The 15,296-nt window shown below is 35.9% G+C and overlaps 1 protein-coding gene across 1 annotated transcript; it reads right to left on the reverse strand.

The window, feature by feature from the left end:
* Nucleotides 6,758-9,501, reverse strand: LOC109352381 (stem-specific protein TSJT1-like). The gene is made up of 4 exons (XM_019594351.1): nt 9,184-9,501; nt 7,972-8,212; nt 7,757-7,877; nt 6,758-7,202 (listed from the first exon to the last, which is right to left on the reverse strand). Exons 1-4 carry the CDS (start codon nt 9,381-9,383, stop codon nt 7,015-7,017), a joined length of 750 nt encoding a protein of 249 aa, XP_019449896.1. The 5' UTR covers nt 9,384-9,501; the 3' UTR covers nt 6,758-7,014.

The raw sequence follows: 15,296 nt of genomic DNA on the forward strand, positions 1-15,296 counted from the left end.
GCTCATCTTGATGTTGATGATTTAAAGTGTTGTTGCTCCTCTAGGAAAGGTTGGGATTGTTCTGTCTGTATGGTGGGTTGAATTGTTGTCTGCTCATCTCCTTATAGTCATAGTAATTGCATGATTCAGGTTGTTCATTGTCCCAAGCTCCATGTACAGGTTCATTGAATTGTTTGCATTCAGACCACTCATGCCCATTTGCTCCACACCCCACACATGTTGCAGTAAACCCAATAACATTAGCATGGTATTTTTCCAGCTTTCCAAACCTTTAAGGAAGATTCTCTTGTGTAGAAATTACTTTTCCCATTTGATTTCCTGAATATTGTGCACCAGAGTCTCTCCTTGGATGTTGTATCCTCTCATTCGCCCATTGGTGATGATTGGAAACCAGCATCAATTCCTTTTCACATAAAGGCATCACTTGTTCAAGAGTCCAACAGTTGTTGTGATGGAAAGTCTACCGACTATAGAAGTTCTGAACCAACATCCAAGGTGGAATACCATGATGAGGGCAAGCTTCAGTCAACTCATTTAATCTTTCCCAAGCTTTAGCAATTGACTCCTCATCCATTTGACTAAAGTTTTGGATGAGGTGCCTATAGTGCACAGTTTTGAAAGGAGGAAAGTATATGTTAAGAAAAGCATCCTCCAATGTTCGTCATGTTGCTTGAATTTCAGAATTTTTATTTCTTAGCCACGTCTTGGCTCTATCTCTAAGGGAATATGAACACATGCGGAGACGAATGGCATCTTCAGAAGCACCATGGATCCTTACAATCTCACATAATTCCAAGAACTGATCAATATGGGCATTCAGATCTTCATGAGCTCCTCCTCCAAATTGGTTTTGCATCACCATTTGGATCAGAGTAGATGGCAAAGAAAAGTTCTCTACCTCGATAGCTGGGCGGATTATTCCAGGACGTGAACTACGAGCATTCGGGGTTGCAGAGTCGCAAAGTGGTTTTTCATCCCGTTCAACCATTGTTTGTACACGCACATGTCTTTCTCTTGCTCTTTCTCTTTGTTGCCTTCTTCTTCTTCTACAAAAACTCCTTTCTAGCTCTGAGTAGTAATTCGAACTTTGCATAAACCAAATGGGCAACCTTCGGAGGTACCAAGAAAAAGGAAAACGCGTAATACACTAGAGTAAAGTAATGAATTAATTGAGAATTAAAGAAATTTTGACAAAGACCCCGGCAACGGCGCCAAAAATTGATTTGATGAGTGTGAAATTATGCTATATTGGCATTGCATTTAACATGCATTTTAGGACATAATTAGGAATTTATTATTGTTTTTAGCTTTTATTTCTTTTAGTTCGGGTTGAGCGGGTGTTCTTGGCTATGTTGTGCAGTTTGAATGGTTAAAGTCAAAAAGAGTAGAGATTGGATGCAAAAAGATTGAATTTGGTATTGAGGCTATGCGAAGACCAATTGAATGGTCAAAAGAAGTCGTGGATATTATATCCTATTCCTATTTTTTAGATTTGTTTTGTTGGGCTTAGCCCAATATTTTGTAATTATGATAAATAACGGTTCTCCCTCAAAGATATTGGACACTTGACATTACAATTCTCTTATTTAGAATTTGGTATTCTCTTGTCCATAATGAGTGAGTAATTCCATTTTTTTCTACGATTGGGGCTATGCCATTTTACATTCAATAAACACTTGTTCTTACTTATATTTCATTGAGTGTTGTGATTTGAATCATTAAACTGAGTTTTCTTAGTGTGAGTTGTCTGGCCAACAAATTACACCTCTTAGATACATTGGGGAAGAACCGAGAGGTGAACCCAACTACTTGACCATTCAGTTATTCAAACTAGAATATTAATTCACGAGAGTAGTCTTAGGATTCTCGAGAGTTTCTGGAATTCACCTTGGGTTGCTACGAAACGATTGGATAGAAAGATCCAAGTAAAGGATTCGATTGATAATCGTACCACAAGAGTATGTGTGACCTTAATTGAGTACACATGTCGGAGCTTGAGAGAGGATGACACATATCAAAGAGCAATTCACCCTCACAACTTAAAATTCATGAAAAGGACCAAAACAAGAATTTGCGAGTGTAAAGGCAGTAACCCTAATCCTGGAACTCTTCCTAAATTAGATTTCAATCCTTTTTATTATTTTCATAATTATTCTTGTCAATTATCCACAAAAGTTCCTCCAAATCTCCCTTCTGAAAGCTTTATATTTTATGAACAACTTATATGAGAAGCAACTTATATTTCCATGTATATTTTCTGAAGAAGTTGCATGAATATATAATGTGAAGAGGGTAGTCTTAGGGCACAAATAAACTTGTTAATAAAAATGACAACAATATACACAACTCGTCAACCCTAATCATGAATTCAACTTCATTTAAATTACACACAATTTAATTGACGAGTTTGTATAAAATTCATATAATATACAAATCGCCAACCATATTGTCGATTCCTATATGGGCAAAAAAAATATGAAACTCATCAACTCCATTGTCGAGTTCTTCATAAATCACCAATGGCATCGACGAGTCTAGAAAACCTACACCAAATTGGTAATTAATTTAAAAAATGCATCAAGAGTGTAATATTTAATCAAAATGTTGCATTTCTCTTTCCTTTCTTATTCTAGAATATAAGATGATAATATGCATACCCCTTCCTTCTTAACTATGTTACTTATTTCCTCACAGCCTTTTGATTTGATGCAAAAAACCTATTATTTCAAGGCCCTAAGACACGAAAAATTCCTTCTCAAGGGTTCATCTCATAATCCATTCATATAGGCTAGGTGAGTTCCTATTTTAAAAGTAAATTTATCGCAATAAGATTTTTCAATAGTGTTCTCTCTACAATCGTGAAGAGGTTTATCAGTGAAGTCTACCACATGCTTCTCGTTTTCAAACACCTTTGGTGGAAGATACTTATTAAGTTTTTAAGTATGAGTGGAGCCTATACAAAGCAAAGTCTTTCGTCCATTAGAATCTTCAATTGTTTTTAATACTTCTTTGGTTTGGACTCCATAATCAGTCGATATTTTTTATTAAATCGTGTCTTGTCCTAAAGGTTCTAGCAGAATAAATTTGTATTCCCCTCCTCCATATAGAAGGGCTTATTCCAAGTTCCAACATACACAAGTCGTTTTATTTTAAATAGCGTTTATTTCCGAACACAAGAAAAAAATATCAATTTAAATTTTATTATGTCTATAAGATATGATATATCTATAGAAAAAATAAATCTATTAAATCATGGCCTATTCCCTTCTCCTATTGGCAAGGATGGATCAAAATATCTCTTTGAAAAGCCGACACTAACTTGCCATCCACACTCAAACCTATCCAACAAGTAAATAAGAACATTAGGTTCGCTACACACTCACGGAGCATTAACTTCAAACCATTGACCAGATAGTGTGAAATAAAATAAAAACCAATGCAAGGCAAGAACCCGATTATCGATGCTCTGCTAATAGACTCCATCCTTTGAACATAGATCTGAACTCCTACTCAAAATGGTTACTGGAAAAGGATTGGTTGTCTTTCGAACATCGAATCTCGAGTACAAGCCAAGAAGAAAGACTGCCATCTCAGGTATACCATCGACAGAGTAAGGAAAGGACAAGCAGAAAGCTTGTTAATCAAATCATATCCCTTCTTAGTCCCAGCTAACCAAGTTCATTCCCGGCTCCCTATGAGCTCATAGTCGCTAAGAGGAAGAAAAGCTTATTCCATCATTTCCATGGGAAACCGAACTAAAGTGAAGTTAAGTCGAGTATGCTTCGAGACCTTTGCTACCGGGCATTCACTGACAGTCACTCCTAAATCTACCTGGTATGGATTGCTAATTCGATTCCTCTTGGCTTGATTAAAAAAATCCTCTCATAAGTTGTTGTTCTTGTTTCTTTAGTATCTTTAGTAGTTCCTATACCGGTCATGTTCCTTGGATTATTTACAAGCGGTATTCAAGCTCTCATTTTTGCTACTTTAGTTGCGGCTTATGTAGGTGAATCCATGGAAGGCAATCATTGACCTGTTTTCGAAATAATCCATTTTAAGTTTAGCCCGCTGCAATGTATTGTATTCCAATTCATGATAATCAAATTAAGGAACACATAACTATATGAAATATAAAGAATAGAAATAATTTTACAAAATAATTTTATAATAAAAAAAAAGAAAGATGTAGCAATAAGGTAGATAAATACAATAAGTATATGTTTCAAAATAAGTGTAATAGTAAAATATCAACGATTACCGGGGAAATGTAAAAAAAAATAGGAAAATGGTCTATCTAAATAAAAGATCTTTTTCCTATTTTTCCTAAAAATACTCTTTGTTTGACCAATTTCTATTTCCTTCGAATGAACCTTTTTTTGTTCATTCAATTATAACACTTTAAATATTTTTATTAGATTTCGATATAGTCAATATATTATATATTAGTAGCTATAATTTTGTATGATATCCACATTTACGACGTGTGATTAAAAAAAGATGTTTTATAGAACTAGAACTAATTCTCGTTTCATTCACAACGATTGACAAAAAAAACGAGATAAAAAAAAGAATAGGAGTGAAGGGGTGCGCTTTCCCTTTGAATGAGTAGATCTTCCAGCCCTCGTGCCTACCTTTAATCAATGCTCCTGAAGTCCGAAAAGGAGACTATGAGTGGACAGAGGGCACAGAAGTTCAGTTATAGAAATGGTAGTCGTGGACTGGTACCGCATGCCTACTTTTGGTAATCCTTATTGTGATCCCTCACTCTCGGCTAAGGTAATCTCTTAAGTGCTAGCGTGATGGGAGAGCAAATAGCAATGAACCTTATCTACAATATTAGTTCCCTCTTACCAAGAACTAAACAAGTTCTCTATGCGGGGAAAAGGGTACCGATAGGTGGATTGATGCATCTGAGCAGGCATGGAAGACTTAGTGCTTGGAATATGAATGTTATGAGGCTTGGGCGAGAGAGCAGGTCTAGGAGGCCCAGATATTACATCATGTGAAAGCAGCGAAAAGACCCATAAGAGCTGTAAACAAGTGAGATAGGCACGAAAGCCCAAAAATTCCCCGAGTAAGAAGTCCTGGATTATCACATATTCAATGAATAGATATAAATATAATGAAAAAAAATTCCCAAAGAAATGTTTGTCCTTTGATCAAAATAAAGATAATCGCCGATGGTTTGAAAGAATAAAAATATTTACATTTATTTATTATAACTTCCAACCTTTTGAAAACAAATTAGTCTGGTTGCGAGGTCTAAATATTAAGTTATGAATCATAGTTCTAATACGTTAAAATCTATTTTCTATATTTCGTGCTCTAGATACTAGAATAAATATCTGACAAGGTAAAACCATATCTTCTCTATCAAGATGACAGATTCATTTTATGACTATATGCGTCGTGTGCTCGATCTAGCAATTGTTTTGATGAACTACCATTAAAAAGAAAGAAGAGAAAGAAATGGGAGTTGGCGCCTACATAATAGGTCACTTGCTTACCAGACCAGGATGGCTTTTCGCTCCTCTAGTTCGATTCTTATTATTATTGACTTGACTTATAATTATAAAAACTACTTACTGTCAAAATTAAAGACGATTGATTATCTACCCAAGAAGGTATAGAGTCCCAGATACGAGAAATGGTCACAAATAGAGTTGAACCAAGTAACATTGCAAAGGCATAATGATAGTAGGGTCGGGATATCCCCACCCTCCGAACCAGATGTGAAGGTCTCCCCTCATCTGGCTCTCTGCAGGAGAATCTCCACTCACTACTTCCTTAATATCCTCACTTTACTTCACAGGTTTACAGGAGATCCCAGAGGCTCGCTCGAAAAGGCAGCTATAGCATACCTTTTGGCTAACTATGCAATTTCACATCAGGGACAGTGGTTAGATAATACTCTCAAGTTGATATTTCTAACAAGGTGCATGGTGCTTTAGAAAGTAAGGTGCAATGTTGAAAACAATTTACTATTTACTAACAAGTATAGGTGGCAATGAATCGAACCAACTCGGTATTCGTTCAAAACTCAATTCGTGATTTAACTCGATAAACATGGTTCATGAACCAAATGAGTGGAATTTGAGCTGAAAATTGATCTCGCCGTACCTGAGTTGGATATAGTTCAACTAGTTAGGTTCATTAGCTAACTCAATATATATAAAAACTAAATTTTATGTTTATTATGATCCATATTATTATATTTATAAACAAGGTTACATTTATATATGTAAAACCTTTTCTTGTATTTTTTAAAAATAAATTAATTATTTGAGTTGTCTAATTAAACCAATTCGAACTGAGCCAAACAGCTCGCAAACTTTAACCAAGCTGAACTCGAGCTATAAAATAACTCGTATCGAACTCGAGTCGAGTTTCGAGCCGAATCAATCCTTATCGAACTGAACCGAACTGAGCTCTGGTTCGACTCGGTTTGGCTCGTTTCCAGCCCTACTAACGAGTAATTAGCATCAGTACCAACTCTATAAGTGCAGACTGCAACTATCACATTAGGATCCAATCCCATGTCACTAATCTTTAGGGTCTATTTGTGAGTTAGGTTCTAAAAGGAAAGCATAAAAAATGAAGGCTCCATAGTCATCTTACAAATGTATCTCGTGGCTCTAAATCATCTCTTTTCCTTTGAAAACTGATCTCGCAAACAAAACCTTTAAGCCTATAGGGGAAGAGCCATCAGATTAATAGTTTGTAAATGATACCACACAATGACAGCACATATTCTATATTTAAGGAAAACCTATGCTGAAGTTGATAATATGAAATAGTATATGCCAAGAAAGTATCAGCTTAATATTGATTGCAAGAAATATAGCTTCATGAAATCATATCTCTGGTCAGGAATTAAACTAACATAAGATAAATGTAATCACTCTCTAGAGCTTCAAAGATACCATAGGACAGGAAAAGATGATCAGTACAGCTGAAAAATTCAACACAGTCCAACTAAATAAAAGTCTCAGCTCAAAGTAAATGAAGTTGCAATCAGTAATTAGACCAGTTAGCAGCACTCCCAACTCTTGGCATACCAGTTGTTTCTTTCTTAGACTCGGCATCCACTGCGAAAGTTGCACCACAAACTTGACCAGAACTGTCGACCCTCGGGATAGGCTTCAAGTCATTAAGCGGATGCTCAAAGCTCCTCAATCCTCCAGATGTTGTAAAGAAGCATCCTAAACATGTACAAACATAGTCGTTACTTCTTCAAGTATCGCATTTGCATCAAATAATTTGAGAACGCATTCACTACTATATGGAAGAAACATTGACGGATGAAAATCAATTACAGAACATAAAGAACGTAAAATAAGCAGGATATGGCAAAGGAAAAACTGGAAATTCAATCCTAGGGTGGGGATCAGAACCAACAAGATTTGATTTGTTGCACATCATAAAGAGAAATAATGTCGATGTCCCAATAATTCTCACTTTCTAAGCCAGCAACTCATCATTGCTTACTTCATCCAATGTCAGTTTTAATATACTTACACAGTTACACTCACATGGTAGCCTTTACGCATAAATATGATTTTATTCCCTGCAAATATAAAATTTTATGGTTTGACTCTCATTTTAAAATTTTGGATCAGGTCCTCGAAAAAAGATTTTCTTTCACAACTGACCCTTCTTTTGGTTCATGGTTAGAATTCAATGTTAAATGCTTACTTGGGAAGCTTAGTTAGGCTTCCGGCATCCTTTGGTGGGGTAACTAAAGAAAGGTTATTACCTTTAGGGAATGGTGCAAAAGATTTCCCACAGCTCTTACTTATAATCTCTGTCTCGTCGGAAAGAACAAGATTTCCATCAGCATCATTGCCCCAGAAGATGGGAACACTTCCATCAGAATCCTGTAAAGGACCAGGATATGTGTACGCCAAGTTAGAACAGCAAATATTGACAAATACAGCACGGAAGAATAAGATGAAGTTAAGGAGTACTCACGGAAGCGAAAAATGCGGTTTGAGAATGACTGTCAAACAGAATAAAGGCAAATTTGCCATGAAAACCTTTCACAACCTGATCAACGGGATAGGGACCGCGATCTCTTAAAGTCCGGTAAGCCTCTATGATAATGATCACCTCATTTGCGGCTTTGTTCAATCCATACTGTTGCTTAAGATTAGCAACATTCTCAATGTGGCCTTGGAACAAGCAGAAGATGTCATCCACAACTGCAAAGAGCCTGCCAAGATAAGAAGGTAAGAAAAATAAATGACACATTTTAGAGAAAATATCATAATTTACACAACTTTATTTGATCCTCTTCCATAAAGTCACTTCCTTATGATTGGACTCAGATAAGGCATTTCCAGACATTTCAATACCAAAGTATAAGACACAACTCTAAGGAAAATAAGAGAAGAAAATTAGATGTGACATTAGAGATAAAATACTAGGCAAGTGTAGCTCAAATAAGTTGATGTCTTCAGTCTCATTAAATCACACTAAGAAGAAGCAATAACGAAGATGGTATTACGAATGAGAGTGCAAATGTTGCACTTTTACTAAAGATGATATTACATGAGTGCAAATCGTTGCACTTTTTATATAATATAACTGCAAAAGAAAAAATGTTCTTGTATAGAATCTATAGGTCAAATGCTTAAGTCTTTCTTCTATCTTGTATTAAAGTCATCAACAGAAACTAAACAGATAGTGCCAGAAAGTGAAGTAAAGAATACAAGTATGGTATGCATCTCAAAACAACCTACAGAGATGTCATGGCCGACTCATTACACGAGACTCTCACATAGTGCGGTCTGTGGAGGGTAGATATATACGGTCTTATCATCGTAAACGAAGAGGTTGTTAATAGTTGATCTGAGGCTTGGTAAAGTTATAATAATGTTCAGATAGATCTAAGTTAAACCAAATAATATAATAAACAAAAACATGATAAAAAAATAGCAACCAATCATGGATGGATAAGAACAAAACAGTACAGAGACAGTGATCCAATGTTCAACAAACAGAGAAGGGTTTATCCCAAAGGTTCCAACTTTGATCTCTTCAAAGGCACACAGATAAAAAAAATTAAAATTTAAAATAAAAAAATATTGAAATAACAAAATCCAAATTATGTCAACAACATAGAAGCATCAAAGGTATATTTTTTCATACATATTTTTGTCATAGAAGAAATGGGTATTTAACCTTGGAAGGAGAGGGTTCTGTTTATGAAGAGAATAAGCAAAAAAACCAGAAGAAGAAAGGTTAATGGAAACAGAAGAAGGGTGAAGAGATGCAAAGTGTTGAGATAAAAAGTCATCTTTGAGTGCTGAAACTGAATTGGATTGAAGATTGTGCAGAGCCTCTGGGCTCTTAGCCACTGATTTGTCAAAAACTGCAAGCATGATTGATTGATGAAACTCTTTTCCTTTTTCTTTGAATTCAATGGAAGGAAAAATCTAAGATCAGAACCCAAAGTAGTTAAAGCAGATAAGACTTTTTCCTTGTTTTTTTGTCTTACACTTAGATTAAAGATATATTAAGAAATTCATTAAATAATTGGTGAGGTTTTACCACTTGATTTAGAATCTTAGGTTTCAGTGATGATACCTTAGATATTATTTTTTGTAGAATAATTGGTAGGAATATTTTGGGCTCATGAGTAAGCCCAACTCTTAATGGTATATAAGCTTTTAGGTTGGAAATGTAGAATTACATTTTAGCTACATCATAAGCTTTTAGATTGGATGATGCATAATTGTGAAAATGTTAAAATATTTTTGCAAAAGTTTACACGTCTTCAAATCCAAAACAGATGGTTAGTTGCAATGTAAAAGCAATAAGGAGTTAAGGAGAGAGGATAAACACAATGATTAATATGGGTTAGCTCGACTTGAGTTATGTAATACATCATCTTCTTTGTGAAGTAAATCTTTTTTTAGTATCAAATGAAAGAAAATTAAGTATTATGTTCAATAATACAAGTATTCCCACCTCTTTAGGGTCTATTGAGTATTCTTGAGTAAAGAAGTATCTCTAAACATGTATCTAAAGTATTATTTCTTACGAAGACCCTCCAGGCTCAGTAAAGTATTCTAACATACCAAGTATCCAATCTAACATAATATATTATTGGGTTTGATCTATTTTTAGTCACACATAATGATATTACAATTCTTAGGTCAAGAATAGTGAGTAATAAAATAAAACTTGTTAAACTCTACACAGAATTAATGATTAGAGTGTGTCAAACTCTAACACTTCTTCCTTTTCTCTATTCAGAATATTTGATTAGAACTTGTTAAACTCTAATGATATTATCTTCTAAGAGTTTTCTGAAGATATTTCTTTTTAACAAGTGAGCTCGTTTTCTCTATCTCTCATTTTTAGTTTTGCAATAATTATTTAAAATTGTTATGTACGAAAAGAGTGTACAACTATAACAACTATCTAGATGTGTATGTTCAACATGAGTCACTAAGTTGTTGATGTTGAAGTATTCAGTACTATAGTGAATGTCTTGCTCTAGTCTATTGGAGAATATCATGAAGAAGAAATGTAAATTTTGTATATTATTGATTAATTATAAAAATACAGAAGTTAGCAGAATTTATACTAGGAGAAGCAATGAATAACAATCTTGCTTGGAAAACAAGAAAGCCAACTAACTATAACAACTTAACATAAACAAATAGAGCACGTGAGAATAAGAGCCCCACTGCACTAATACTAATGATATTCCTATGTAAAATATTGCTGAATAATGAATAAAGGAGATGAGCCAATAAGAAGAACCAGGTGCATCAAAAGGTCCGTTGTTGCACCAAGCAGACTTGGTTAAGATGCAGGGATGATCAATTTGAGCAGCAAAGGCAACTAGATAGGCATCAAAAGGTCCTAGTATCGGGGCAAGTTGCCCAATCTGAGTCACTGAACCCCTTAATATGTAAGGTAGAGGAAGCAGGGTAATAGAGACCCTGACCAGGGGTGCCTTTGATATATCTAAGGACACGAGTCATAGCTTTGTAATGTTTATTAGTGGGAGCAGCCATGAATTGGCTTAGTTGTTGAATGGCAAAGCTAAGATCAGGCCTTGTGTTGGTCAGATAAAGGAGCCTACCCACGAGTTGTCTATATAGGATGGGATCAGGGAAAGGATCACTGTCATTTTGGGCCAAATGTGTGTTCTTCACCATAGGGGTTGGAACAGGTTTGGAGGTGAGAAATCCTGTATCAGATAGCAAGTTTAGGGACTATTTTCTTTGGCATAAGGTGATCCCAAGCTTAGATCTTGCAACTTCCAGACCTAGAAAATATTTCAGTGTGTCAAGGTCCTTAATTTTGAACTTGGTATCCAAATGTTGTTTAACATTAGTAATTTCAGATAAGTCATTCCCAGCCAAAATTAAATCATCAACGTATATTAAAAGGGCAGTGAAATGAGAGTCAGTGGTTTTAGTAAAGAGGGAATGATCATGATGCTTGCTTGTTTCAATCCATATATGGATTTATTTAACTTGCAGACAAGGTTTGGTTGAGAAGGAGTGACACCAGGAAGAAGTGTCATATAGACATTCTCATTAAGATCACCATGAAGGAAGGCATTGTTAACATCAAGTTGATGGAGGGTCCAACCATGAATAGCAGCCAAGGCTAGGAGGAGTCTAACTGTTGTTAACTTAACAACAGGGGCAAAAGTTTCATGATAATCAAGGCCCTCGGTTTGATTGAATCCTTTAGCAACAAGGCGTGCCTTGTGCCTTTCAATAGTGCCATCAGAGTGATATTTGAGTTTATAAACTCATTTGCATCCAATGGCATGTTTATCATAAGGTAAGGGAACAAGGGTCCATGTGTTGTTCTGGTGTAATGCCATGAGCTCATTATTCATGGCTTGGATCCAATCGCTAGACTTGATGGCTTGCTTATAAGTTTTAGGTTCAATGTGTGTGGTGGTGGATAAGGTGTGTGCCAGGTGAGTGGATGAGAGAGCATGGTAGGACAGAACAGTTTGGAGGGGATGTTTGATAGAGGAGTTGTGATCAGGATGATTGGTGGTGAGGATGTTGCAGTGATAATCCTGTAGATATGTTGGTGGGTGGGATGTTCTAGTGGATTTTCTAATGTTGGATGGCTCAGTGATGGGGGGAATGGAAGATGTGGGATGTTGATGGATAACTTGGACAGGGTTGTCATCAAACTGGAGGAAAGAGGATTGATCATGATGCAAAATAGGTGGGTCAATTGGTGTATTGTTGTGTATAGTGTTGCTGTAAGGAAATATGTTTTCATGGAAGATAACATTTCTTGAAATAAAAATGTCTCTAGAGGATAGGTCGTAGAGGATAGAACCTTTTGTTCCTGGTTAATATCTAATGAAGATACATTTCCTTGATCTAGGATCTAATTTGGTTCTATGATTAACAAGGGTTGAGGCATAGGCTAAGCAACCAAAAACTTTGAGGCCATCAAGGTCAGGTTTCTTTCCTAATAAGGCTTGAGATGGAGATTGGAAATTGAGGACTGAAGTGGGAAGTTTGTTTATCAAATGAACAACATGTTTGGCAGCATATCCCCAAAGACTTTTTGGTAAATTAGCTTGGAAAAGAAGGCAGCGAGTAGTATTCAAAATATGTCTATGTTTTCTTCCCACAACAGAATTTTGTTGTGGTGTTTCAACGCATGTATCTTTGGTGAATGATGCCAAGTTGGTCATAAAAGGTTGGCTGAATGAATTCAAGGCCATTATCAGTTCTAATGGCCTTGATTTTCTGGTCATACTGAGTCATAATGAGCCTAAAAAATTCTGCATAATGTTTCTAGTCTCAAGTTTGTTCATCATAAGAAATATTCATGTATGTCTTGTGAAGTCATCGACAATGGTGAGAAAGTATTTTTGGCCATGAATGGTGGGGATAGCAAGGGGCCCCCAGATATCCATGTGGATGAGTTCAAAGGCATGTGATGTGTGTGAGGTGCTTTTAGGAAATGGCAATCTAGATTGTTTTGCAAGATAGCAGAAATCACACACTTTATTAGCATCAAACTTCACAAAAGGAAATTGTTTCTTAACATGTTGCAAAATTGAAAGAGAGGGGTGTCTTAATCTAAGATGCTAAACATCAAAAGCAGAATTAATGCAGTTTTCTAAAGAACCAACAGTGTGAGTAATTTTGTCCAGGAATTCATCCGTGTTAAGTATGTAGAGATTGTTAAGAACATCAGTAGAGATTGTTAAGTACATTTATCAAAAACCAGCTTGCATCCAAGGGAGCAAGCAAGTTTGTGAATTGAAATCAAGTTATATTTTAATTTAGGGATGTACAAGACATTGTAAAGAGTGAAGTTGGGATTAAGTTGAATGTTTCCAGAATGTTCAGCAGAGACAATTATATTATTTGGAAGTCTAACATGTATAGGTCGAATCTTTTTAAAATTAGTGAAGTTAGATGCATCATTGGTGACATGGTCTGTAGCCCCACTATCAAGAATCCAAGAGTTATTGTTGAGATTTTTACCTGAGATGAGATGATCATCAGAAGTGGTTTCATGACTTATTTGGTTGATGATGTGATCATTGTTGATGCTTATTTGTAGTGTTTGGTCTTGATGCTCATCACTATTCTCCTTCTGATCCGTGTTGTTGGCACCAAGTTTGTATTGGTCTTGATGTTTAGTAGTTATGTTGTTGATAGATCCATTTTCTGGTCTAGATTTGAACTTGAAGTTGGAAGGAAAACCATGCTTGAAGTAGCATGTTTCAACAGTGTGACCTTCTTTACCACAGAATGTGCACATTTTGTTGTTGGTGTTTGATCCAGGTGTCTTGCCTAGAATTCATGTGGTTCCATTTCCTGGATATCTCCTTGCTGGTTTGTTATTATAATCTGAGTTGCCCCTTCCTATGCCTCTAAGACCTTGGCTTCTCCATGGTTTGTTGGAGTTTATTGAGTTGACCATGTTCTTGCCCTCATGTGAAGTTATTCCATCATTTTGTCTTTCTTGCTGTATCACCAAAGAGAAGGCTTTGTTTATTGATGGCAATGGCTCCATAAGGAGTATTTGTGCTCTGACTGTGTTGTATTGCTCACTTAGGCCCTTGAGGAAGCAAATAACATATTCTGATTCCCTGTAATTCCTGAGAGACTTCAAAGCATCACAGCTGCATTGGATTCTGCACGTGCATTTGATGACAGATCTAAGGGAATCAAGTTCGTCCCACAAGGTCTTCAAATCAGTGAAGAAAACTGATACACTTCTTTCACCTTGCTTTATTGAATGCACTTCTTGTAGCAAATCTGAAGTTCTAAAATGATCACCCTTTGAAAACCTTTCTTTGTGATCCTCCCATAATTCTTGAGCATTGTCAATGAAGATTGTGCTTTGAGCAATTTGTTGTGTGAGTGATCTTGCAATCCAAGATACTACCATGTTATTACATCTTTCCCGAGAATCAAAAATTGGATCTGTTTCTTGTGGAATTTGGATTGTGCCATTGACAAATTTAAACTTATTCTTTGATGATAGAGCTCTCCTCATTGATTTGGACCAAGTATGGTAATTTGATCCATCCAGTGGAGGTGAAACTAAAACAAAACCTGGGTTTTCACCTGGATGAAGATAATACGGATTTTGTGTAGGATCAGAAACTGTGTAATTGTGATTGGTTTGATCAGATTGAGTGTCCATGGCCATTGTGAGAATTTGTTAAGACAGAAAAGAGAAACGAAAAAAAAGGGGGCTGTTAGAAGGGAAGAATGGCGCAGCAGAAGAAGGAATGTGGGGAAGGAATGGTTAGTGCAGCAGAGCTCTCAATAAGAGAGCTCTGATACCATATTGGAGAATATAATGAAGAAGAAATGTAAATTTTGTACATTATTGATTGATTATAAAAATACAGAAGTTAGCAGAATTTATACTAGGAGAAGCAATAAATAACAATCTTGCTTGGAAAACAAGAAAGCCAACTAACTATAACAACTTAACAGAAACAAATAGAGCACGTGAGAATAAGAGCCCCACTGCACTAATACTAATGATATTCCTATGTAAAATATTGCTGAATAATGAATAAAGGAGATGAGCCAATAAGAAGAACCAGGTGCATCAAAAGGTCCCCTGTTGCACCAAGCAGACTTGGTTAAGATGCAGGGATGATCAATTTGAGCAGCAAAGGCAACCTACAAAACCAAAAACAGATAGGCATACTTTATTATAGTCTTTAGTTGTTTAATGGTCTTCTTCTTCTTCATCATCATCTTCTTCTTATTCTTCTTCAAGTAGCTTTGTTTGTATGATTCGCTAGATCGAATGTATCC

Source organism: Lupinus angustifolius, chromosome LG07 (genome assembly GCF_001865875.1).
Source record: "Lupinus angustifolius cultivar Tanjil chromosome LG07, LupAngTanjil_v1.0, whole genome shotgun sequence".
Classification (NCBI taxonomy): domain Eukaryota; kingdom Viridiplantae; phylum Streptophyta; class Magnoliopsida; order Fabales; family Fabaceae; genus Lupinus; species Lupinus angustifolius.

Bases quoted from the DNA above. Each gene is read 5' to 3' on its own strand.
- LOC109352381 (XM_019594351.1), bottom strand. From the start codon at position 9,383: ATGCTTGCAGTTTTTGACAAATCAGTGGCTAAGAGCCCAGAGGCTCTG. The intron at 8,213-9,183 runs GTTAAATACCCA...TTATCTTGGCAG, and splicing joins CAGAACCCTCTCCTTCCAAG to GCTCTTTGCAGTTGTGGATG. The intron at 7,878-7,971 runs GTGAGTACTCCT...GGTCCTTTACAG, and splicing joins AAACCGCATTTTTCGCTTCC to GATTCTGATGGAAGTGTTCC.